Below are 26,302 nucleotides of genomic sequence, written 5' to 3'. Positions count from 1 at the left end.
GGTCTTATTTCGCCCTAATGATCATTCCAGCGCCATGATCTAGTTTGGTATTCATTTGGAAGCAGCATTGCAGAAGCTCAGATTTGTAGAGAACAGAGCAGCCTGGGAATCGGCTTGCATCTTGAATTTCATGTCTATCCAGATGTTTTGCCCCACCTTTGGGGAGCTGCCCTGCCCACTGCACCCATGCACCTCTACAGAAGCAGCCAGATGTAGTGTATTACTAAAATAGCATGTGAATGTGGGAGTGAGAGCAGTACACTATTGATTTGCTTTGGGATAAAACGCTCTGTTAAACTGTTTTTGCTTCTTAGTAGTTGTACTGAGTAAAGACCTTAAAATCTTATTTGGATGCTAATATTTTTACATAAGCAGTAATGTAGCACAAAAATGATGTCCGTCCACACGGCGCTTCAGTATTGTTTTCGAGATGATCCGTGTCCACATGGGTCCATTGGGGAGATTTGCATGCAGTAACACCACAGTTCAAGCATTTGGCAAATTCTGAACCGGCTGCTAGTCAAACAAAATAAAATGTTAGCCATAAACGTCCACTGCTGGCTTTATTGACCACCCAGGGGTGCAATTTTCTTTTGAGAGTTGTCCCACTATTGGTTGACAAAACCCTGCCTTAACAGAATGTATCATCAGTTTCACGAGTAACAAAGTCCACTGTTCAGAACAGCAAGAACCGCAGGCAAACACTGGCACCAAGAGCCCAAAATAGCAGAGGATGGGTGTGTGCCCTCCGACATCTTGTTTCTACATTACAATGACTGTTCTCATTGAAACTCAGGCTTGCTGCCAGTTCTCCACCAGGCACCACACCCTGCACAATTAGTCCCGGTTAAATTCCTCCCAAACAGCCTATAGCAGGGGTCTTCAACTAAAATGTGAAGAGGTCCAGTTAGAGAAAATTTCTCAAAGCAAAGTTTGTTCATGATGTCCGGAAGTTCATGATGTGACTACTTAGAGTGATTAAATAGAGGAATAGATTTGTATCAACATCTGTATGTAATCAATACACGACTAACAAAACTCCTTTGACAATAGTACTACTTGACAGTCCTAGAAAATTAGAGATAATAGATCTAAACACATTTTAACAATTGAACAGTTTAATACCACTCTCCCACTTATTTGGTAAGTGGAAAAATTAAGATCTAGTTTTTTTCTGCCAAGTGCTCACCATAACATTTTGTTTGTTGTTAAATAACCATAACTTGCTCAATTTTTAACCAATTTTTAAACGGTTTGGTTTGTTATAAATGTCAGATGTAGTTATGACACTGCATACATAAATAATAATGTTATGTTCTAAAAAATAGGATCATGTCCAAAGATGGGTACAAGATTTCCCTTTACAAATGCTGCGTGTTGAGATCCCCACCCTGTACAGAAATGTACGCTCCACTTCCCATGTGCGGACAGTCTATACTCCGCCATAAGACATCTAGCCTTCTATCGATGGAAACTTTCCAGCATGAGTGGCCGACCACTTGCACAGTCGTCTTGAAACGTGTTGTTATTTTGCTCAACGGGGTTCGAATCCTGATCGTGGCGATCTCTCATTAAATACATTTTCCTAAGTGGCTGTGATGCAAGTCATGGTATGACAGTCCGAACAGAATATCAGCTTTTGTCCAAATGTTTTAGTGGTTCCAGGCTGCAGCCTCGCAAACAAGTATCAATACACATGTTTGGAAGTGCTCCACGATACGCCCACCAAAAACCAGTTGTCTTGGTTCACCCTGAACCAAAATGCTTTGAAGCTTGAGTGGCTGATGGCGTAGCCTCTTGGGACTTATTGTTATATGACAGGGTTCGAATCCAGGTTGTGGCAATCTTTTAATAAATATATGTTCTTCAATGTGTCTTCAACTCTTTTTATACGTGGCAGTAATGTAGGGCTCACTTAATCGCTGCAATGGATATGTGATGCATTTTCAGCAATATGTTTGCGAATGTGTAATGAATCAGGGGCCTGTTTCAATAAGGAGGTTCAACCAACTCTGAGTTAAAACTTGAACTCTGAGTTGACTTACCCTGAGATGGGAAACTCTGAGTTTTCGGTTACAGAACAGCTGAAATGAGTTAGTTCAATCAACTCTGAGTTGACCTACTCTGAGTTAAGCGCGTGCACCACAACTATAAAAAGCCATTATCAATGGAGCGCAGATATTACGAGTCATCATGGCAACAGCGCCAGACAAAAAGAGGTCTTCATATTTTTCACCAGCAGAACTGGATGTGCTTATGCAAGCATATGGAGAGTACGAACATATATTTTAAAAAAAAGCAACACGGCTGCAGCGGCGAAGGACAGAGAGTTAGCTTGGGAGAAAATAGCTGCTCGAGTCAATGCGTAAGTTTACATTTGAATTACTGTTATACAGTGTTGTGTGTAATTCATTTCTATGTAATCTAAAAACTGTAATTTAATTCCGTAATTTAAAGTAAAATCTGATGTAATTGCATTAAATGCTGCATAAACTATAAAGCAATTCTGTATAAAACAATAGTGGATTTAACATCAAATTTTAAAAGATATATTTTTTCAAGAATAATTCATGCAATTGTATAATGTTTATTTGAAAGCATTAAAAGTGCAGTTTCTTGTCTCTCCTTGTATTGTTCAAGTGGTTGAAGTTGATATGGGATTTAGAAAGTAATTAGTAATAAGTAGACCAATACTTTCTAGAGATAGTCATTATTACATTAATCTAATTACACTGTTGAAGAAGCCAGTTGTAGTTAGTAATATAAGTGACTTGCCCAACTGTTATAATATCAGAAGTGAAACTGGAAGAAGAGTGTGTTATTCAACCTAATTTTAATTTTCATGTAGGTGCAATCTTGCACATTATTACTGTGGATGGACCTCCTGTTGACATAGTCCGCTTCATTTTCGGAAGGTGCAATGATGGGAATATGTGTGCCATCAATGCATCCAACCACATTCGGAAATCCTAAAAGGAATTCTATTATTAGTTTACTTCCAGGGGTCGCAGCAATATGCTCTTAACTGAACGTCATTTATCAGGTTAGCCTCATTTAAACCGATTTATACATCACTGACCTGCAATCCTGTGAAACTCCTCTTTGATGGCTTTCACGGGTTTGTGCCCAGGAAACAGCACAAAAATTCGGAGAAAGCGCTTAAGAGCGAGGCACACTTTCCTTACAACTCTGCAAACAGTAGCCTTACTGATATGTTCTGCATCCCCAATGTTATACAGAAAACTACCATTTGCAAAGAAACGTAATGCAACGCAAAGCATCTGCTCGGATGTTAGAGCACGGCCGCGATGGCTGATGTTTCTGATGTAAGGATGGATGAGATTATGGATGTATCTTATTGACTGTAAAGAAAAACGGTACCGCTCAAATAAAAATGAATATGGATATGACAAAAAATCCACTCTGGGTCTCAAAATCCTCTCCCGACGTAAATGCAACTCCCTACGGATTAATGCAGCCTCTTCATCCACAGGATCGTCCATAAAAGGACATGCCATTTCATTCACTTGATTTGATGCGCTCTGCGTGACTGAAATGTGCGCAATGAATGAATACCGAAAGAATGAATGAGGTGATTAAATACCACTTCCTCTTTAAAAAAGGGGAGGAGACGAAATAAACTCTGGGTTTCCCGAAGAAAACCTGCTCCCGACCAGGTTAGGTTCACAGAGTAAGTTGCCATGGTAACTGACTCTGAGTATAAGTTACCTCTCTTTCTGAAACAGGCTTGACTTACTCTGCTTTCTCAGGTTTAACATACCTCCCATTCTGAAACAGAAAACTCAGAGTTTCCCTCATTTCAGGGTTAACATACTCAGAGTTTTCACTTAACCTCCTTTCTGAAACAGGCCCCAGGTGACTGATGCAGACAACATCCGCTGTCGGGGTAAAATAAACAAACAAACATGCACGCGTAGGCAAACCAGTAGGTTCAAAAACCAGTAGGCACGTAACACCGGTCAGCTGAACACCGCCGGCATAGCTGACAATCTTTTATTTCCCATTCCGGTTTCTACTTGTTGCAGATCCATCTTGGCTCTTCAGAGAATATTGCATGTGTACAGAAAGCCAAAAACCCAGTCATTATATTTCAGGCTAAAAGAATGGCAATCATGTTTTATTCCCCTGCTGTCAAATGTTGAACATGTAGGGGTTAAGAGATCGTTTTTGATGCAGTCAAGTAGTTCATATCTGTGTTAAAAGTTGAGATCCCAACTAAAAGGGTGCTTATTTTCTCTTTCCAGATACAAGCCCTTTTTTCCGTTCCAAGTGCAGCCTCCGCTGGGTTTGGCTTGTGATTTGGACCTGTCCATCCAGGACAGCAGGCTGGTGGAAGGCCGACTTAAAGTCACCCTCATTGAATGTAGCAGGTGAGACGCTGTAGATACAGTTTTCTTTGTATTTATACACACACACGCGCACACACACAATTTTCCCACAACCCTCTTACGTCACCTTCTTTTATATTATTAAGGCTTTTCTACCTGTGCAACCAGTTTAAGTGGTCACACCTCAGCGCTAGGGATTATTGTTGTGTGCCATAAATGTCCAGCGAGGACAAGTATCCACTAATTTAGCCGACAGGGGAAATATTGTCTGCATGTCTCATTGGGGAGCAGGTGATCTACAGAGTCTGGTTTCTACAGTAGCCCAGAAAGGACAAACTAAACACGGCCTCCAGCGAGAGAGACGTTGTTTTTATGTCCCTTGAAGGACCCCGTAGTTCTTCAAACCAGCAGAACCATGAATTAGACATAATTGGTGCTTCTACAAGTTTTCACTGAAGAATCTCCCATGTGTCTCTGTCTCTGCAGACTGTTCATCCTGGGCTCCTATGACAGAGAAACCTATGTCCACTGCACCCTGGAGCTGAGCAGCCACCAGTGGAAGGAGAAGACCCGCAGCTCCATCAAACGGGTGCGTTCTCCTCCCTGTACACACACTGCTAACAATGGGAGGAGGGAACTCCAATCTCTGCTCACATAGACATCACTTTTCTATTTCTTTACATAGGTAATAATTGTTTGCTGCTAAATTAATGCAGTTAAAATATCAACTTTAGCACCTTTCTAAAAATATTTTTCAAACACCTCGAAGCGTAACGCAAACATTTCCTCAAATGGCACATATTGGACACTATGCTTTATTGACACATTAATAACAGCGTATTTTCATCATCCTTGCACTAATGATATTGTCCCATTGTTGACATTATGAGCAGCAACAAACATTTTCAGGCCCCCCAGCAGACCTTTTCTAATTGCTGCAATTTAGAGATATTACAGCCAGCCACATCAGGCTGGTTTGGAACTGACTAATGACAGTTTTAGAGTGAAATGTCAGCCGTAATCACAGCAAAGCTGAATGCTGCCTGCTATTTTTGCCACACACTTCTGAATGACATTTGCAATGGCCCAAAGATTTGTATTGTGTTAAACAGTAATTGTTGGGCTCTGCGTCATGGTGCCGTGGAGCAGTTGAATTCTCATCCAGCAGGGGGCAGTATAATATCAGGCCTCCATCTTACCCACTGTCTCACTCGGTCACTGCTTTGAATTAACAATTACCTTATTTACACATGTGTATTATCTGCGGTGCAATGGAAATGTTAGATGCCTGTGTGTTATACTGCCAGTTTAAAAATGTTAATCATATTTCAATGATTTAGCAGATTTTCAATTATCAATGTACTTTAGTTGGGTTTTGTTGCATTTGAAAATAATTCTGGGGCATGTCCAAAGCATATGCTACACAACAAAAGTCAGTTGTTGCATATGCACACTGTACATGTATGCAACTACATGTAACATAATGGTGAAGCCAGCATCCAGTAGGTAATGAACATGAGAATCGTTCCTCCTTGTCACAGCCCTCTCCAAGTGGGGCCACTTCAAATGCTCTTGTTTTCCCTTTTTGTTAAAATAGGCATATAAATGCAGATTCACTGTGGCATTTGAGCTTGTTTTATCAGACTTGTCCAGTCTGTGTGTCCCTTGCAGGACTCTGTAGTATAGATGAAAAGGCTATACCATCCGGAAAAGGTCAATTTGCCATCTTTCTGGCTCTCTCCATTTCCCTGCTGATGATTGCCAGATATGAGCTTCCATCGCATCTCTCATGAGAACAGCTGCTTTTCTTGTGCATGTTAATGGTTTTTATGGCATTTGAAAATCCCCTAAGTTTAACCAATGTGAGCCAAATGCTTCTACTTGCTTCAGGGCCTGTTATTGTCTAATATATTCCACAAATTCCAGGTTAATTGTTTCACATTGTACAACAATATTGCACAACTGAATGCAGATTTTGCTCCCATTTCACAACATAAGAAAAACCCATGAAAGAATGAATTCAATTAAATATGGAGGGGTGGATGAAGGACTGTCTCAGTCTAAGGGAAGAAGCTTCTCTTTGATCTGGGGGGGCCGCTGTTCATACTTCTGAATCATGTTTTCAGACAGCAGCAGGGGGAACAGGCAGTGGCTGGGGGTTAGGGGTTTTGAGATATACTTTGACACCGTTTTCTCCAAATCAATCATTTCCGCTATATATGACGTGTCAATGCTTGTAATCCAGCTTGAGTGTCTTCTGCAAACTTCCTCATGTTACTGCAGTCGTGGGTGTACAGCCCACACTTTTTTGCTGGCGAAGTCATGTTAAGCGAGGGAACTGACCATTTTTGGTCATTCCCTTACTGGGGTGACTTGCTCTGGTTGGAGTCAGCCAGGGTTAGTAAGTAAGGATCGCTTGTTAGCACTACTGTTGGCTCCCGTGGTTAAACAGGCATGCGTGGTGACCCAATGGCAGGCGATCTGCCGGCACTGGCTTGGCCATTGACCTATTGGGCACCTGTAGTGTACAGCATGAACGCATGGGGCTGAGCACACAGCCCTGGGGGGCACCGGTGCTCAATGCTAGTATGAGTCTGAGAATTGGCTGCAGAATGAGGTATTCAAACCAGAGTGCTACGTTTTCTAATCAGCTTTGAATTCATAACAGTCATGAAGATTAGCTGTGGCTTTACACTTTTTTCTGGGGCTTTAATGAGGTGGGCTTATACATAAGCAACAACAACAAGGAAATGTAATCTGATTGTCCAAAAAGAGAACAGCAAACATAATATAATGGTAGGGGAAACACTGCTGTGGCGATAGCGTGTGCCTAATCAAATCCATTGTTGTCAATGTAGATGGGGACAGGTGTGCTAAAATGAGAACAGTAGCATGTCCAAGTCTTCTGAATATAAGCCTCTATTAGGCCTCACCAGCTTAAGCAGTAGACCTTAATGAGGAAGAAAGCTTCTTCTACTCCCACAATCTGGCGTGCGGAGGTTGTGCTAGCGTTGTCGACAGGGGGGGGGGTGCTTTCGCGTTCTAATTGCAGCGCTGACTGTAAACATGGACGGACGAGCCGGAAAAAAAACCGACACTCCGCTGCATTCGAGAGAGTCCCTTCAAAAAAATTTTTCCATGCAAACGCCCGCGACCCACTACAAACGGGTCCGCGACCCACTAGTGGGACCCACCAGAAACACTGCTTTAGATAGCGGTTTTCTCTGATGACTTTGTGCACGTGTACTGTCACTGCTGCTGGATCAATAGTCTGGTCCTCACACTTAAACCTGTTTTTAGTTTGGTGCCACGTTCTTTATTTAGTGAAATAGCTGTGATAATTAATCCTATTGATACCAATGTTGTCCACAAAACAAGCTTGAAATGACAAACAGTCAAAATCTCCCGCTCATTGTGAGTGCACGATGAGTGCACAGGTAAATGTAAACTGGTGTATATAAATACAGTACACCCTGTAACTCACTCTCAACCAATCAGAAAGCTTGATTTCATTTACCCGTAGTATAACATTAACTGCTGGTGTGTGTGTGTGTGTGTATTTAACGACGTGTGTGTGTGTGTGTGGTGACACCAAGCTTGTAGATTCTACTTCCTTTCATTTCTTTGTTATACAAGCAAAGATAGATAAACCTTTTATCTCTGTCTTCTCTCATTGCTCAATGTTTACTTCAGGCTCCTCACTGTACTTTGTGCGCTTGCATCTGCACAACACAGACCACCTGTGAACGGTGTAAATGAATCCTGTTCCATTACGGAGTGGGAGATTGGGTGCGTGCTTGCGTGTGCACGTGTGAGTTTTATATTTGTATTACTCTTCTATGGTGTGTTGAGGTCGGGGGGCTGGAAGCTCTGTCAGGCGTGTTTGCACATCTGCTCCATTGATTCCATCGTGGGCCCTGAAAGCTGATTCTTGCTGACAGCTTCACAGAAGGAACATACACAGGAACACTACGCTCATCGTCCCGTTGGCTAACAATTGGTTGCACTCGGTGGATGGCGTGTGTGGTATGAAAATGAGTGTGTATATTTACCGCTGAATGAGGCCGAATATTCCGCTGGTTATTGTTTGTGATCGGTCTCATGGCCCGGAGCCCAACGTCATCCAGCTTCCCGACTCTTTCCAGGCGCAGGGCTTCCTTCACAGCATCATGTAGCGCCAGTGATTAGGAAGTTGGCAGATGTGTACAGCTTGATCTGTTTAGGGTTTCTGTCAAAGAGCACTCTCATTGGTTAGGCAGTAAAAGCCAGACCTTCGCCCTCAATTTAAACACTGTGATTGGATTTGTAGAAATATTACACATTCAATAAAAACAATCCTTTATTGTTTATTTGTTACATGTATTTATAGATGTATCTTTTGATTTTTTTTCATTTGTAAATGTAACTGCCAGGGGGGGGCTACCGTTGACTGGAGAAGACAACAGTATTTATTTTTACACGTTATCCAAATAAGCAGTACGGTTTAGGATGGAAAATAAGGTCCTGCTTTTTGTGTTCAAGGTCATCCATGGTTTGGCCCCCGCCTACCTCACCGAATTAGTAACTGTTTACCGTCCAACCAGAACTCTACGCTCCTCCGAACACACCACTTTGGTAACTCCCAAGTTTAACTATAAAAAGTATAGAGGCCGGTCATTTGCCATCCAGGGACCTAAGCTGTGGAACGCACTTCCAGCTCACCTGCAAAGCATCACGGTGTGAAGTGCTTTTAAATCACAGTTGAAAACACATCTATTCAGACAAGCTTTTAATACATAGCTTCCGACTGGACTGCTATTTTTATTTTTATGTATATCTGAGGTTTTAATGACTGTTTTGTTGTTTTAACTGGAAAGCGCCCTGTGCACCTTTTGGCTGTTGTAAAGCGCTCTACAAATAAAATTTGATTGATTGATTGAAGCAGCCAGCCAGAAAAACTAACTAAACCAAAGTACTATGGTTTTGGTGCTAGGTCATCCACAGCGGTCACCTGATATCTTACTTCAAATCAGCCATGGCACTATTCCAATACTATAGTCAATATTCACTTGACACACACACCACCAGTTAGGCTTGGAGAAGGAGAAAAGAAAATTTCATGCAGGTGATTTCAACATCTCTGACGCACTCCAAACAGACACACACACACACACACACACACACAACCCCCCTCTCTCCCCATCACAGTGATTGTTTGATGTTCCAAGTCTTTGTGTCTTTAATCTGCATCCGATGAAAGACAGTTGGTTGCTGAGGACAAGCACGTGCGCACACACATGCACACTTTTTGAAGTACAAGTACAGTAGGAGTGGTGGTATCATCCTGCTACGTTCAATATTCTATTGTCATAAATTCATAATCAGAACCAGAAGCATTTATTGACAAGTATATTGTACATACAAGGTCAGATGGTCAGACTCCCACGTGCAGGCAGACTCACCCCCACCAGGGGTGGGTCCAATGAGGGTGGTGTCATCCGCAAATTTCAGGACTGGTGACTGGAGGTGCAGCTGTTGGTGTACAAGGAGAAGAGCAGAGGGGATAGAACGCAACCTTGGGGGGAATCGGTGCTGATGGACCGAGAGGCAGAGACGTGTTTCCCCAGCTGTCGGACAGGAAGTCAGTGATCCACTTGCAGGTGGAGTCGGGCACGTGCAGCTGAGATGGGATGATGGTGTTGAAGGCAGAGCTGAAGTCCACAGGAAATCTCCTCCTGACTGATGCTTTTCAACTATGAGATCTCTCCTGAACCTTAAGTGAAAATATCAGCACCACTTTAATTTATGACAGATATGGACTACAATTATCAGTCTGAATGTGATTGGTTAATCCTGAACGCAAACACATCTATAAGAGGGTCTCTAACTGGAATCTAGATGACAGGATTATGCTTTGTCTTTCCTTAAAACAAAAAGAAAACGAGGAAAGGACTGGATTGTTTGTAGTGTCAACATGCACATCCAGAACTTAATCAAACGGTAGCTAAAGAAGCCTTTTTTGTTTTTGTTAAGCACACATTGATTTGTGGCGGAGGTCACATTCACCATTGGTTTCCGCCAGGCCGGGCCAATTAAATGGCCTGTTCTAATTCTGTGTGTCGACGGCTGGCCACGCAGCAGAAAGCAGATTAAAGACATGAGAGGTTGGTCCCACAAGCTGTTTGTTCCTAATCGCCTCTTTCATGGATCAATTCACCTCAGAGGAAACTCAATAGACCAGACGCCATGTGCATGACAGGCAGAGCGACAGCCATATTATACTTTTCTTCCCATTTTCATTTGGAATGTATTTCTCTGGTCCTATAGGCATGCTCTCCCATTAGGGAATAAATGACCAGTTAGTCTATACAGTGTCAAAATGTCTCTCCAAAACTCCAAGTAATGACCTCACTGATTAGTTGTTAAAAAGAGACCCAGACCAAGGTTTAAATGGTCCTGTATCTAGATACAGTATTTGAGAAAGTGTAAATAATATGCTTAGACCAACAAACGCATTCAATTTTCTCCCTATAATTTGTTCACCGAGCCTATGAAGGGAAAATAAAATGACACAGTTTGGCTGCGTTATGCTGGTTCATTATGTTCGGTTCACAGTGAATAAACAAAGCTGATGTAACGGCAGATCTTCTTTACAGCACAGTTGCACAATCTCTGCATGAAAAGGGCTTAGGTTTTGTTGGAGATGAATGGCTTTCATCAAATTGGAAGAGTGCCCTTTGAGCCCTACACCTGGTAATAAAGTATCTTCCTCAGAAACCCTTGCACGAAATGACTAGAAAAATTGTCAAGTTGAAAAATGAAGCATCTTATTATGATGTTGATTTTGTCTGAGGTTTGACCTTTTTATTCTATTGACTGCAGGAGATATAGTAGTGTAAGCCACACGATAAATGTATCTTCTAATCTCTGAAGGTCCACTCTGAGCTTTCCATCTAGAAGGATCTGACAACTGACATGACATATGCTTGTCTGTTTTACTTCTGCTATGTCCGTCTAATTGAGAGTGACGGTAATCATTTTTTTGTACTTTTCCTTAACATAAATGATATCATAAAAGATCTGTTAAGCAGCAGCAGAGCCCAAATAAATAAAATCCTGTGTTTTTGTGATGTTCGTCCTCCCTGAATCAAGGAGAGTTCATGCTTGAATAGCTCATAGAGGCCAACAGAGACCAGATGGGAATGACTACAACTACAAGCATGGTTTTGTTTTACACTGCTCTGTTTCATTTAACAAAAAAAGAACCTTTAGCCAGTGCCTAGTGCTTTTGCATTTATTAGCTGAGCAACACTTGAACGGCGACAATGTAGCCGGATACACAAAAGACTGCAATAAGGTGAAAAACTGTGCAAATGTAAAATGAATGATATGCTAATGATATGTGGTCAACTGGTCAGATTTGTCCCTGCACGGCTCAAGGTGCACTCTGAAGCAGCTGGCGAGCTCGAAGAAGAGAGAGATGGTGTTTGCATCACAGTCGAGCATTGGTGTTCAAAGGATAGGAAAGATGGAAATACCAACTCGATAAGGGACATCGTGTGTTCTTCCTTTCTGAACAAACTAGTTGTCATGTGTTACCCTAGGACGATGTAAAATTCATGATAGATCATTATTTTTGGATGATAGCTACAAAAAAAGGAACGTGTGGGCGACCAAACCTCTGTTGCTGTCTATACAAGTGCAAATTAGGCAAAGCACCTTTTTGTTAGCCTGTGTCTCCATGACAACTCCTTTGTTCTTAATGCTTTTGAAACCTGCTTGCCTATGATTTAAAAGGCAACTTGAAAATTCAGATTGAGCCACACAAGTCTAAACTAAACAATCAGTGATAATCTATCTTCCATACGCTGAACGTCCATCCATTTTCTGCGACCTAACTGAGCTGAATTAGGTTGTGCCATTCAGAAAGTATTGAGTCATTAATATCTGCCCATTAGTCAGGGTTTAACATTTCAGATAGATGGCTGTGCCTGCATCAGGGCAATTAAGTCGGGGGAGGCGGGGGAGGGTACAGGTGATCATGATATTCAGTTAATTGTAGATGCAGAAAAGAGAATGTCAGGGATGATGGTGTAATGGGTAATAAGATGCCAAGAGTGATCTTTGTACTCCATAGCAAACTATTGTTCTGATATTTTAATCTCTTCTTACCATTCAAACGTGAAGAGGTGAGGCTGACCATAAACTAGTAGCTACAGTGCCAGTCAAACGTAATTATGACATAACGTTAGCTCAGCATCATGTAAATTAATCCTCTGCTTTCCTCAGCTGTTAGTGTCAGGTGACATATCAGCAGTTCATCACGATTCCGGTATGAATGTGTATATACATTTTTTCAATTACGTATTTGAAGGTCACTGTAATGTATTATCTCTCTAACTTTGCCTTACCACTAATACATCCTGCTTTGGCCAGCCCATTTTGTTGGAATGCTTTCAGGTAAGCCACGGCACCGACTGCTTTGGAAGAAGCATCCGAGAGCCTACACAATTCTCTGTCCCCTTCTTTTGTAGATGAGACAGCTGGGTATGTATGAGGAAAATGGATCTATTTTAGATCCTTGAGTGAATACCTCCAGAATTCCAATCTGCTTCGTTTCTCTTCTGGAAGAGGCACATTCCAGTCAGACAGCTCCGAAGTATCTTCCCTCAGGATGGCTCTTCCCTGGATTGTGACCGGTGCTGCAGACCCAGGGGATCAAAGTTACTGTTGAATTCTTTGTCGCAGTTGACTCAGAGTAATTGAATGTATTGGTCCATTTCAATTCAATTCATTTTATTTTGTATAGCCCAAAATTACAAATTTGCCTCAGAGGGCTTTATATTCTGTACACATGCAACATCCTCTGTCCTGAAACCCTCACATCGGCACAGGAAAAACTCTCCAAAATATGAAAAAACCCTTCAATGGGGAAAAAAGGGAAGAAACCTTAGGGAGAACGTCAGAGGAGGGATCCCTCTCCCGGGATGGACAGACTGCAATGGATGTCATGTGTACAGAATCAACAATGTAAAAGATGTACAATACATTCAATTTCTCTAACTGAAATGATACAAATAGTTGCAAGTAGCAGAACAAGTGTACGGCAGGACCACTGCAGGGACAACCTCCATCAGATAGAACCACCATCCACAGAGGCTTCTGTGGGGAGGGAGAGCAGAAAGATGTTGGTTTATGATGACAGTAATATGAATCATATTTAAAGTAATGATGATGGCAGCAGCAGGTGTCAGCATTTCCCATAACTCCATGGTGTGGGTGTTGTTTCTCTGCTCAGATCTCTGTCCTTGATTGCTGAGGCTCAATCTTTGGGTGCAAAGGCATCTATAACTGCCTGACAGTTAGATGTAAACATAGCTTTGGTGAGTAAGCATAGTTTTCATTCCACGGGTGGTGCTTGTGTGTGCAGCACGTCGATTGCTTCTGTTTTGGATGGTAAGGATACCAAACCATCATCAGCGTTAATGGGCCTTTCCACAAACTTGACCGTATCAGAACCGTACACCTCTGCACCTTCTCTGATGCAATACCTGCCACCTTCTTTTTCTAAAAGCGTGACACGGCACCAAGGAGGGAGACTACAAAGTACTGGGTGCTGGAGTCAAAGACCACCTAGAACTCGAGTGATATGCCCAAAACGTTAGGAGACACCATCTATATCAGGGGTGTCAAACTCATTTCAGGTTTGGGCCAGATACGATACGGCTCTCTCCATCTTCATCTAGTGTCTAACTGACTGAAGCCAGCGGCGGTTTCTTTTCCGGGGAAGTAGACAAAGTAAAATATGTTTTGCATTGATCTCGGCCACATTAATCGATTAACAGATTAACTTATGTTTACAGCCCTAATATACATACAATTTCTTTTATCTAAAAAACATAATTGGTCTAAATGAGTTTTAAAGTGTTAATTTCAGACCTATGTCTCGTTCCGTGTGGGTCAGTGGAGAGCAGGGTGGTCTTTCAACCAGGGGATCGGTTGATCTCTGCTAGTGTCGTGGTCCAGGCGTCCTTGGGCAAGACACTCAACCTGAATAGTTCCTATAGCTGTGACTACGGTGTATGAATGTTAGTTACTGTGTATAGCTCCTCCCATCAGTCTATGAATGGGTGAATGATGAAATGCAGTCTTTGAAAATTTGAATTCTCAAAAGGCTAGAAAAGAGAAATACAACCTCTGCTCGGTGGCGGAATTGGGCTCTCGTCCAAATAATAATTAATTAATTATTAATTGAGTATTCAATAAAAAACCTATAGATGATATCTTCATAGTCCTGCTGTATGAAATAGCTTTCAAGAAAAAATAATGTAAATGTAATTTAAACTGTAATTTAACCAGTGTCTGTCAAATTGTGTTTGAGACCAGATACTGCGGAATATGCGTCACAGTTAACCTGCCTGATATACCCACGTAAACACCTGAGCTCCTGGCCATGCACCCCAACCCTCAGCCCACTCCACCCCCGTCACCACTGGGGCTGCTAATTGGATGTGGCAGGGAATTGCGGTGCACTTGCCTTGCGGCGACTTGTACCCTATAACCATACACAAATCGATCTGACGTGTGGTATTATATTCAATTACCAAGCGGTGCAGTGACAGGGAAAAGGATTTGCTCAACCCCCACCGCTCTGTCTCACACACACCCTCCCAGACCTGCTGGAGATCAGAGGGATGTTCAGCCAAGCAACCGGAGATGAATCCGTGCTATCCGTCAAACAGCGGTTTAAGAGCAGCCTGCAGCGAGCCACCTCTCCCTGGAGACGGCTCCGTACACACAGCCTGCTGATGACTTGTTCCACGTAGGCCCGAATGACCCATTCCCCTCTAAAACGTTGGGTTGTACTCGGGTCCACCTTCTTACGTCCCTTCTGGATGTAAAGAGTCATGTTGGTGATGTCTTAAAGGGCACACTTGATGCTCCTTAACGGTAGTATATGTACATGGACATTCAGGTTTGTTATCAGCCACGCCTCCAACGCTCACATCTTTGTGTCCTCATGGCACATGTCATGTCCACAGTTCTGAAATTGTCCATTCATTTTTTATACTCTGGACAAATATTGTTACTATTGAATTCTATTCAATATTGAAAGTGCCATAACTGTCAGTAATTTCCTACAGTATCTTAATAAAAGCGCTCACAGGAGGAACAATTGTTACTATAATCCATAATTAAGTGTCTTGTGTGTACTTGGGGCAGGAGGACTTTATATAAGGGTCAAATTAAATAATAGTGCACAAGATCATGCTTTTCAAGGAACATGGCACCTAGTGCAACAATGTGGCTAATTGTTTGTGATTGTAATGGTCAATACTGGAGCTTAATGTCACAGAGGAAGAAGATGTATCAGGTTTTGATACAAACACACACACACGGTGCCTGAGAGAAGATACCTCAATTGTTGGTTTGAGTCTGTACATGGGATGTGTTGTGAAATCAATCACCATGCTTCTCCTTTATCATACCATTCACACACCAGCTTGTGTGTCTGGTGTATTTTGACCAGACCAAATAGCATTCTGTTAATTTGAACTTTTTTCTTTATTATTTTAACGTTCATTATTCGTGTGTATTTTGGATCCCAGTGAGCAAGCCTGTGATATGTCAAAGTGTAGCAGAAAGAAAAATAGTTATATTCAGGGATCAAAGGAAGACTTTGGTTGCAGAGGTAATAAAGGGGACTTTAAAGCAGTGATTGATGCCATTTGAACATATTAACCTTTCATTTGTTCTCTATGACAGAGTAGATAAAAGAGAGACTGAATTTGCTGAAATAGATGGGGAATTACTCCATTTGTGTGTGTGTGGCCAGTTCGGGGTTGCTACTTTTGTCTTTTCTGCACAGAGACGAGAAACTGAGGGCTGCTTGTTGTCGTAGTCGATGTTAATGAGGTTATTCTGGCCCCTGCTGCTCCACCATGAAGAAGCACCACATAGCTACTTTCCGACGGGAAAGTCAGGCGAGAAAAGAGTCCTATCTCACAAAATCCAAACTCCAACTACCACATTGACAATAGAGGGTGATGTAGTCCGGTCCGGGCAACGAAGCACACCTGAGATCATCATTTGATTCAAGATCAAATATAATGTTTCTTTAAGTCAAGTTTTCTTTTTCATTCTTTTTTTGAAGAAGTGAAATTGACCAGAATATACTTCTTCCCCCATTATAGGCAAATAATGTCTGTTTCAGGACCCTAAATGCTAAATACCCTAAACACTTTTCGTTTTAAATCTCCTTTGCCTGGATTTTGACTTTGTAAGACACCATGTTCTGTTTTGAAGTCTTTCTGGACCTTTGAAACTCCGCTCTGCTGCCTCAGCACATTATATACATTCTGTTTATTCTGAAACGATTGAAATGGTGCACAGTGGGATCTGCGCCCTTCACATGCCATCTCCTCTGTTTCTCACAATCACATGAATTCAATTTTGTAAAGTCCAAAATCACAAATTAGCCTCAAAGGGCTTTACAAATCCTCAAAAAGATGATAATATAAATCCCAGGTGGGTGTGTTTGTACTTCTGAAAGCAGTGGTGTTGCTGGAGAGAAGTGGATGTATCCCTGGAGCTCTGTGCACTGCCATATAATTAGGTACATAAGACTGTCTGTCGCTGAGCAGCTGTTAGTGTAAATGTGCTTAAAGGGGTGACTACTATTTGCACTTCATAAGAATGGACTTGTATGCTCACCTTTGGCAATCTATTTTAGGCACAATTGCGACATTGCAGCCGGAGTTGCAGCTGTATCCACACAGCTGCAGGGCTTCTCCAATTCTAGAAGGAATATTCATCATCTACACTCACTTAGGGCAGTTGTTACTCAATGAGCAACATATCACCTCGAGTGTGCATCTTGAATAGCCAAGCGGATGTTTGCACACTCCCCACTGGATCTGAATGTGCCAGTGCCCTCTGTTAACGTTGGTTTCAAAAGTGTTATCCATTCCACTGTATGACCCTCGAGTCCAAAATGTAGCATCTTGAAATCCACAGGACAACCTGGACAGCAGGGCCAGGATAACGTTTCATCATAACCATTTCCAGTATTTAGTGAATAGTTAGTTAAGATAGTAACTGTGTGGCAATGTAATGGGCCCAGTCTCTGAGTGTGAGCGCCAACAGAACCCCCCCCCCCCCCCCCCCCTCCACACACACTAAGTAATGGTCAAAGCGGCCTGCTGGCCCACAATGCTGTTATTGTCTTCGTGGAAGAGCTGTAACATGTTGAGATCACATTAAACCTGTCATTTTCTCCCTCTCACTCCGTCTCTCTGTCTTTATCTCCCCCTTTCTCTCTGTAGACCAGGACCGTCTGCCTACTCAAACACATCTTGATATAACATGATGCCTTAATCTAGATGAATTTGAAGAACATATTTTGCCATTGCAACTTATGCAATTTTGGATTATTTGAGAGCTTTCACCCCACAGCTGCCTTAGGCTTTTTGTGTGCTTCACTGCCTTTAAAATGGACTTTTATTATGTTGACCGGAATTTGCAGCAAGTTTGTGCTATTTAGGATAATAATATAAAAATAAGACCCAGAAAGAAAGCCAGGTGTTGGTTTGTGTAGCTCACAATAAATTACTCTCACAAGTATTCAAACACCGGTTCTTCCGATTGGTTTTAATCCAGTCATTTTAACAAGGTAGCTTTACGTCCAGCGTTATTTAATATAAATACCTTTTACTTGACGCCGATACAATACTCAAGTAAAGTATTAGTCTAGTAAAGTAGGCTACTAGTAACTAATCTTCTCAAGTATGAGGTTTACCACCAATGGAAATAGTGATGTACAACTACCTCAATTGAGCAGTACTTTGGTAACCTAAATGTACTTCACTACACTCTAGCACTGCGAGTTATTGAGTTTCTATCCAGCCTCTTGATTTTGCTGTCAAGGTGTACCAGATAGATGCATTGAACTTAAATCCCTACAAAATCTTCTTCTGGGGAGGATGCCCCCCCCCAAACACCCTTTAGAGGTTTAAAGGTCCACCTACAATTGTCTCACTAAATCCTGTGTGCACCACTGAGACAATAGTAAAGGTGCAGCGCCACCCTTGTGTAGACGATGTGCTCATTCATAGCCTGTCCTAACCCAATCATTGGCTTCCACCAGAACCAGGACTAATTACAGTCATTTGTCTCTGTCTACATGTTGGCCCTCCTTTTCTGTCTTCTGGACAGGACACCTGTACAATCTGCATCCTCTATGTCTGAAACAGAAACTATTCTACCATACGTCTCTGGCATTTCCAGTAATCACCGTTCAGATTGCATGTGCTTCTGTTCACTGCAGATCACCAGCATATGACGCCCTGTCTGGCTACTATAAATCTGCTGTAATTTGGTAGAGGACATGTCAGGCGTGAAACGGGTCACCTCCCCATCAAAACAGGTGTGCTGTGGGATATATGACTTGGACCGTGTGCGGTGGGTGTTATTAAGGCGGCCGGGTGGGGGTTTAATTGCAGCTCTCTCCTCTGCCACGGAATTGCTGCTTTCAGTTTGAGTGAAAATGGTGGAGGCAGATAAATATTGAACTTGAGGCATTTGTCAACTCAAAAGTGTTTTTTCATTCCTGTGCTCTTGCATTTAGATATGTAAACTTTTTAACATAAATACATTCTATATAGTTAAAGCAAATTGTTTTGTTAAGCTATCCCATCGTACGAGAATATCCACCTTGAAACTATGGTGTAAATGATGGAACTGTGGATGTGCGTTCCTCTTTCTGTCCAAATAACTTCTCCTTAGTTAATCACTTTCAAAGCCTTGTTGCATTTACGTTTGTTATCAGGCTAATGGACATTTTCTATGGGTGATGCATTGCAAGTAAATCATCCATAATTATTAATCCAAATTAAAAACTATTGGGACACTCCATTATTTATTCATCAAACTTTAATGACAATCTTATAGACTATCAAAGATAATCTTGAAATATACTGATAGAAAATCCAAACTACCAAACAAACATTGTTAAAAACACAACTTCAAAATCCTGTGGACCAAATAGACTCTTTCAAAATGCAGTTTGCTCAAATCTGTTACGCTTTGGCTCAGGTGCACAGCGGGTTGTCTTCCACTCGGAAGGTCAGCGGCTTCATCCCCGGCTCCTTCAGTCCACATGTTGAAACAGCCTTGGTTAAGAAACCCTAATGGGTGTGTGTCCTATTAATGGCCCCTTGTAGCCTCTGCAATCAGTATGTGAGTGATGACATGAGGAAAAGTGCTATACAAATGTACCATTCGAGAAATCTTCCACAGCTCTTAAAATATACAAGGGAAACCATCAATATCAGTAGATGGAAGTTAGAACCATCAAGTGCTGCTTTGCGCTGAAAAAGGGCGAGTCAACCCTTTTGCTGATGTTGATATACTGTTCATGTTCTTGCACACCAAAACCTATCAAGTAGATAAGTAAGGTACACGGCCTATGACCTCTAAATCAATACGTTTTTTCATTGTCATTTTCTCTGGTTCTCCTCAGACGGAGGTCATCAAGGGGCCGTGTGGCAGTGTCGGGATGACGTTCAGGCACGTTCCTGCCGGCGAGGGGGATGCGGTGCATGTCAGCATTGAGACGGTGACGCCCAACTCCCCTGCTGCCGTGGCAGACCTGCAGAGGGGGGATCGCCTCATCGCCATAGGAGGTTTGCAATTTTTAAATAATTGTTAATCAGCACAACGATTTTGAATGTCTCTACTTCACACAGCTGCTGAAAACCTTTTTTCCCTGTTCTTTAACATTTGACAGGAGTCAAAGTAACATCCTCGGTTCAAGTGCCCAAACTGTTGAAGCAGGCTGGAGACAGGGTGGTGGTACTTTATGAGAGACCTGTTCGTCACCAGACTCTCTCTTCTTTTGCAAGCCTCGGGACTCTTCAGGAGGGGTTTGGGCACCTAGAGGAAACTGGTTTCATTTCGCAGCCAGGGGGTTTTGAGGAAGACCCAGCCCCCATCACCACAGTTTCTGATATATCTGACATCAAAGAGATGGACTCTGAGTTTGAAGAGTTGATTGTAGACTCCAAACTTAGCCAGATGGGAGTCCCTAACAGCAGCACCACAAATACCAGTGATACTAAGGAGGATTCCTTACTTACAGTAAACCAAAGCCCCAAACGGACTGTGGCCAATCTGGCCTCTAAGCCGCTTGGTACTATATCACCTATCCTTAACCGAAAGTTGAACCTGGTGGGTCTCCAGTCACCACTAAAGCCCCAGCCCAAAGAATCACCAAAGCCCTCACCACATAAAACCCATAGTGATCCAGTGGAGGGCCTGCAACGTCCCACTGTCCCTCCCCCACCTCCTCCTTCTCGCCCCCCAGTGCCGCCAAGACCCCAGATACGGTTGACATCGGCCTCCTCCCAGACCTGTCTTTTGGAAGGCATTGATTCCTCAACAATTACTAATGCCACTGTTGTTCCTACTATGACTAACACCATCGGCACTACTGAAAAGTCCACCGAAAAAGCTCCTTCCACCGGAGCCGTTGAAGATAAGATCGGCACTGAGAAGATGTGTGTCAAACCTGTGGAGGCTAAGCAGTCTACTAGGCTTGCAGAGTCCATAGATGAGCTACAGGTCCCTTCCACTGTGACCAGCAGCAACAAAGCCGATCAAACCAAGGACAAAGCATCAGAGAGCTCCTGCAGCACACGGGACAGTCTAGAAGAACATTCCCTCTGGGAATCTCCAGAAACCATGTTTCGTAACCAGACAGCACGCTGGCCCAAGGCCTCTGTCCTGTTTGACGTGGAGGGCAACCATAAGTACCTTAATGTAGCTCTGTGGTGCAAAGATCCCTTTAAGCTGGGCAGTTTGCTGTGCCTGGGTCATGTCAGCCTCCAGCTGGAGCATATAGCCCTTGAATGCATGGCCACATCTTCAGCTGAGTACCAGAGCACCTTTAGGTTAGGGCCTCCAGAACCCAGAGCCAACGTCAGTCGCACTGCTCTACGGGGCCTCAGCAGCCACAAAGGCTTCAATGAGAAGCTCTGTTATGGAGATGTTACTCTGAATTTCTGCAACGTAGCTGAAGGTGACTTTGAGTATTCTGGTGGGCTGTCGGAAAGGGAGCAAGAGAGGAGCCTTTATGATGAGGATCTAAGGGAGAGGGAGCATATCCCCACTGCACAGCGCGACGAATTGGCCTACAGCGCCATGCAGTCGGCGGAGCTTCGTCACAACTTCCAAGACACCCAGTTTCAGAACCCCACGTGGTGTGAATACTGCAAGAAGAAGGTTTGGACCAAGGCCGCCTCTCAATGTATGATCTGTGCCTACGTTTGCCACAAGAAATGCCAGGACAAGTGCCTCGCTGAACATCCCAGCTGCGTTGCAGCCACTGAACGTCGTGGAGCTGACCCCGAAGCCAAATCCACTATTAACCGGGCTACCACTGGCCTCACGCGCCATATCATCAACACCAGCTCCCGCCTGCTCAACCTCCGCCAGGTTCCCAAGACCCGGCTGGTTGACCAGGTGGCTGACGCTCTCCCTGGAGTGGTGGAGCCCTCACCCAAGCATACCCCAAACACTTCAGACAATGAGAGCAGCGATACCGAGACCTACACCAGTGGCGCCAGCCCCTCAAAGCAGCTTGTTGCCAGCAGTAAACTTGTACGCAAGGAAGGTGGGTTAGACGACAGTGTGTTTATTGCTGTGAAGGAGATAGGCCGTGACCTGTACCGGGGGCTGCCCACAGATGAGCGCTCTCAGAAGCTGGAGTTAATGCTGGACAAGCTGCAGCAGGAAATTGACCAGGAGCTGGAGCACAATAACGCCCTGCTGCTGGAGGAGAAGGAGGCCGTAGATGCCCGACGCAAGGCCCTAATTAGTACTGCTCTGGCCAAGTCTGGAGAGAGACTCCAGGCCCTCACCTTGCTGATGATCCACTACAGAGCAGGCATCGAGGACCTGGAGTCAGTGGAGAGCCCCTCTCCTTCAGAGCAGCGAGGCTTTAAAGGCAAGGGAGAGGGCCTGGAGGAAGAGGCCCTGATGGGGGCCGAGGTCTATGACAGTGAAATATGCAGCCCTGTTGAGGAGCAACTGCTGGATGATATGACGGAGGAGCAGATCTGTGTGGAGGCCCTCCACTGAATGAGACTAGAAGAGAGAAGAGTTGAACTATGTCCAGTTTGTTTATGGAAATTAGGACATTTCTGCAGTCCATTTGAAAACTTGCATACGTTGGGGTCCGGTGTTTGATTCACATTTTTTTTTACGGTTGGGTAACGGAATTCCCTTCATGTTATTGATGTTTTGATTTGCACAATATGATGTTGTTTCCATACTCTTGGTTTTTGAAGGGAAGCTTGAGGGCTACACTATTATCTGCCCTCAGTAGTGCTGCATGTGTATTCTCCTGTTTGGTTTTTCTGCAGCTACAAATTGTCATTGTGAGCAATGAAGTTGGCTTTCTTGTCTAAAACTGCTTTGACATAAGTAAATAAACAGATGTCTGTGGTCTACTCGTCTGAATCATCTTAACTTTGGGGGAGGAAGGTCATTATTAATATTAATTAGATTTCTATTTGTTACTTGGAGTAACAAACAATTTGAAGGTGAAACGTGTGAGTCTTAAACAGTGTGAATACTAGCAGGTGGTTTGGAACATGTCATTATGTTTTATTAAGCAATCTGTTATATGTATTATTTGTTTTGAGTGTTTTTTTTTATACAGTAATATATTTGGATCCTTCCTGCTCATTGACCTCTTTGGGATTTCAGCAGCTGCTTAATCCTTAGTGGAGTGGGTCTGATGAATAGTTTGCCTATTTGTGTATATCTTTGTATTGGTAATGCCAAACATGTTTTACACTAAGGGGGGTTAAATAGTTAATTGTCCTGTGTACTTAACCATTTCCTTTGTTCCGTCTTGCTAAGTTGTGATAACTCCCATAAAAATCCATGAGGGCAACATGAGAAATACATTTGATACATGATTGACTTTTTTGAATAATCTCTAAACGAATGTTATCCTGTTAAGCTGTGGATGTAAAGAGTCGGCCAACATTTATTTAATTGTGTGCGTGCGAGAGATAAGATGATGTTCATGGTTCAAGAGGCTACGATGTAAATGAGTTTTCATGCCTAAATGAATGTAAGTTCAGCCCTTTTCTGCATTGAGTGTGTCTACAGTTGTTGGGCACTGCCTTCCCCACCTCGTCGCTAAACATCAAGAATTAATGTAGCCTGTTTCTTTCATGACCGCCTCAAACACGCTATGCGGTTCATTTATTATTTTCATCCACAGGAGGGAATTTCTCTCTCTTGCATAAGCGGGACGAAATGTACTCTGGAAAAGTGAACATCTTCAAATCAATTTGTAGGGGAGTTTTGTCTTTTTTTACATGACATTATCAGCAGTTTGTTTTGAGTACATGTTGAGATAGAGATTTGGGGCTTTCTTAAAGTGTCAACAGCAGGTTTTAGTCAGTTGGTTCAACATGTAAAGGGTAAGGACTGACCATCCAGTGAGGGGTCCATTTAAAGTTGAAAGTAAGTCGGCAAAAACACCCCTACATTAAAAAAATAAAATTCACACTGCCGTAAATACTCAATGGAAAGTGCTTGAACAGCTTAGTGATTTGCACAAGAGAAGATATTAGCTTCTTGTGAATGGCTGAATTTACTTCTAGCAAATGTTGGATTGACCCGCACCTCGTCAGATGAGGCTTGATTGAGCGGAGTCATTTCAAACTACTTTGCTAGATGACCATGCATTGCCATGCATTCTTGTGTTCCTTGGCCTGGTACCAGTCCCAGGGTTTGAGAAATGACTGCTTTGGGGCTATGACTATGTCATAGAGGTCAAGTTTTCCTTAAATGTAAAGAGAATCCAAATGAACTCATCCAATCTAATGCAAGAAGAGAAGGAATCCGTCTCAGTCGGAGGAAGCAAACTTGCTATTCCTTATTTTCTGTGAGAGGTTTGTTGCTGACGTGGACTTGCTGGCTGCTATACTTGTCAATCTCTGTCCCTGTACATCCAGATTACTGTGCAATACTTTTGTAGGAATTTAATCTGATAATCAGGAATGACTCCCCACATCTCTACCTTTCTCTACCTTTTTTCCTTTAGACACATGTGTTGTGTACCCATCTGTCTGGTAGTGTAACCCGTTGGGGACCAATGAGAACCCCAGAAGAGGCGTTTGCTCCTTAAAGGCCTCCTCTGGCCCGGGAGGCGCTGCTGTATCTGTTACAACATGCTCTCCCACAGATCTCATAACGGAATGCTTCTGCCCCCCCATCCCTAACCCTAGTAACTGCATTTACAAAAGGACTGGCCACCACATTCAGCGGGACGAGATGGTGTCTGTCTCTCATTGCGTGTGCGAGGGATTTATTGCTTTATTGTACAAAACTTAAATAAACAAGTGCAAATGAATTGCCATCACTGTGGTTCGTGGTTTGATCCGCTGACACAGAAACACTAAAGGCACAGTGTGTGCTCACCATCGCAGCCACAACACGCATAAAACACACACACACACAACTGTTTTCAATCAAAATGCTCTGATGGATCCACATCCATTCCAAGTGTGATCTTGGAATGGATGTGGATCCATTGAGGCAGTCAGTGACTGACCCTGGGCTGTAACCACCTCAGTCGCCATTCAGAATCACATTGCTTTGTCTTTGGAACTGGGAATAAGTGGCTGTGTGCATTGTGCAGACAGCAACGTCAAGCAACACAAGGTTCTTTACCATCTACATGGACCAATTGTTTCGGCCTTGCAAAACAACTGCAATGGGTGATGGTTTGAAACATCTGGTACATCTGCAGCTATGACCTTTCAGAATTAAATTAGGACAGAGTGTAACAGCTTTGTGTGAATTTCTTATCAGTATATTGGATTTTGTCAATGACATTTTAGTGACATTAGGAAGTACAAATGGTACTCAGCACACTTTGGGATTCATCCCTCTCTCAGGATATGATAACCTGGCTCCCTTCACTACAGTCAAGAGGATGTCGCTATAAACTCCTGCAGAAGAAACAGGGCAAGAGTCTTGCTTTTTCTTTACATAAAGTATCAGTCAGTTTTTGTTGAATTGAACGAGAACAAGATGTCCAAACTTTTGACTGGTACTGTATTTGATTGCATTGCATAAGTGTAACTCCATAGGCGTTGATGTGATTTAAAAGAAGAGCCACAGTTGTTTGGGTTCTTAGTGGAGAGGGGAAGAGGGAAGGGAGAGTGTGAGGATGTGCAGAGTAATTGGAGCCCAGTGTTAAGATGGACGGGCTGATTACAGTGTGTCTGCAATCACAGTTGACATCGCACAAACTCGTTCTGTGGCTTGACAGTGTGAGAAAACGTTTATTCTCGGTTGGAATAGTGAATTAAATACAGACACACAATATGCTCGGATATGCTAATTGAAAGGAATAGTAAATCACTCTCAGCAAGAAAGCAAATAACTGTATTTCCCCCAAAACTATTTCTTTAGTGCATTTTGAATAAAGCCATTAAAAAATACAGTTTAAAAGTATTCTATTCACAAATACAGTTGGCAAAGCAGAACTGCCTTGATTCATGTGAGGAAAATGTGATACACTACAAAGCACAAGTCACAGCTTTTCCACAGCGGACATTTGGACTATAGTCATAGAAGAGGAACAGGTGAGTGATAACATCAATGATTCCTTGGGGCAGAAACACAAAGGAAGTTACAACGTTGCCAAGAAACACGCACACCTCCCCCACCAAGTCTCCAAGGGGAAGATCTATCGAGCTGTCAATCAAAATGCAGTTTACTTTTGTCAGGTGACGAGGAGGCACACGGCACTGCCAGAGAGACTGAAAGCTGGCAACGATTAAGCCAAGCTACCGAACAACAACAACAACAACAACAATTCTTGTCGTGACTGTTTCCACCTGCTTTGAGACGGCCACCATCGTGCTCCTATCACAACAGTCTGCAGT

General features: G+C 42.9%; 1 protein-coding gene across 1 annotated transcript in view; it reads left to right on the top strand.

Annotated features, from left to right (window-relative positions):
- The window catches only part of pdzd8 (PDZ domain containing 8), a 30,067-nt gene extending 5,302 nt beyond the window's left edge, over positions 1–24,765 (top strand). The window contains exons 2-5 of the mRNA XM_037464951.2: positions 4,266–4,391; positions 4,836–4,938; positions 19,849–20,011; positions 20,116–24,765. Coding sequence (XP_037320848.2) covers positions 4,266–4,391; positions 4,836–4,938; positions 19,849–20,011; positions 20,116–22,466 — 2,743 coding nt within the window. The 3' untranslated portion in view covers positions 22,467–24,765. The remainder of the gene's footprint in view (positions 1–4,265; positions 4,392–4,835; positions 4,939–19,848; positions 20,012–20,115) is intronic.
- Positions 24,766–26,302: the final 1,537 nt, after the last annotated feature.

This window comes from Pungitius pungitius, chromosome 13 (genome assembly GCF_949316345.1).
Source record: "Pungitius pungitius chromosome 13, fPunPun2.1, whole genome shotgun sequence".
NCBI lineage: Eukaryota > Metazoa > Chordata > Actinopteri > Perciformes > Gasterosteidae > Pungitius > Pungitius pungitius.
The sequence above is the reverse complement of the archived record's forward strand: the minus strand, read 5'-3'. Positions and strand labels throughout refer to the sequence as shown.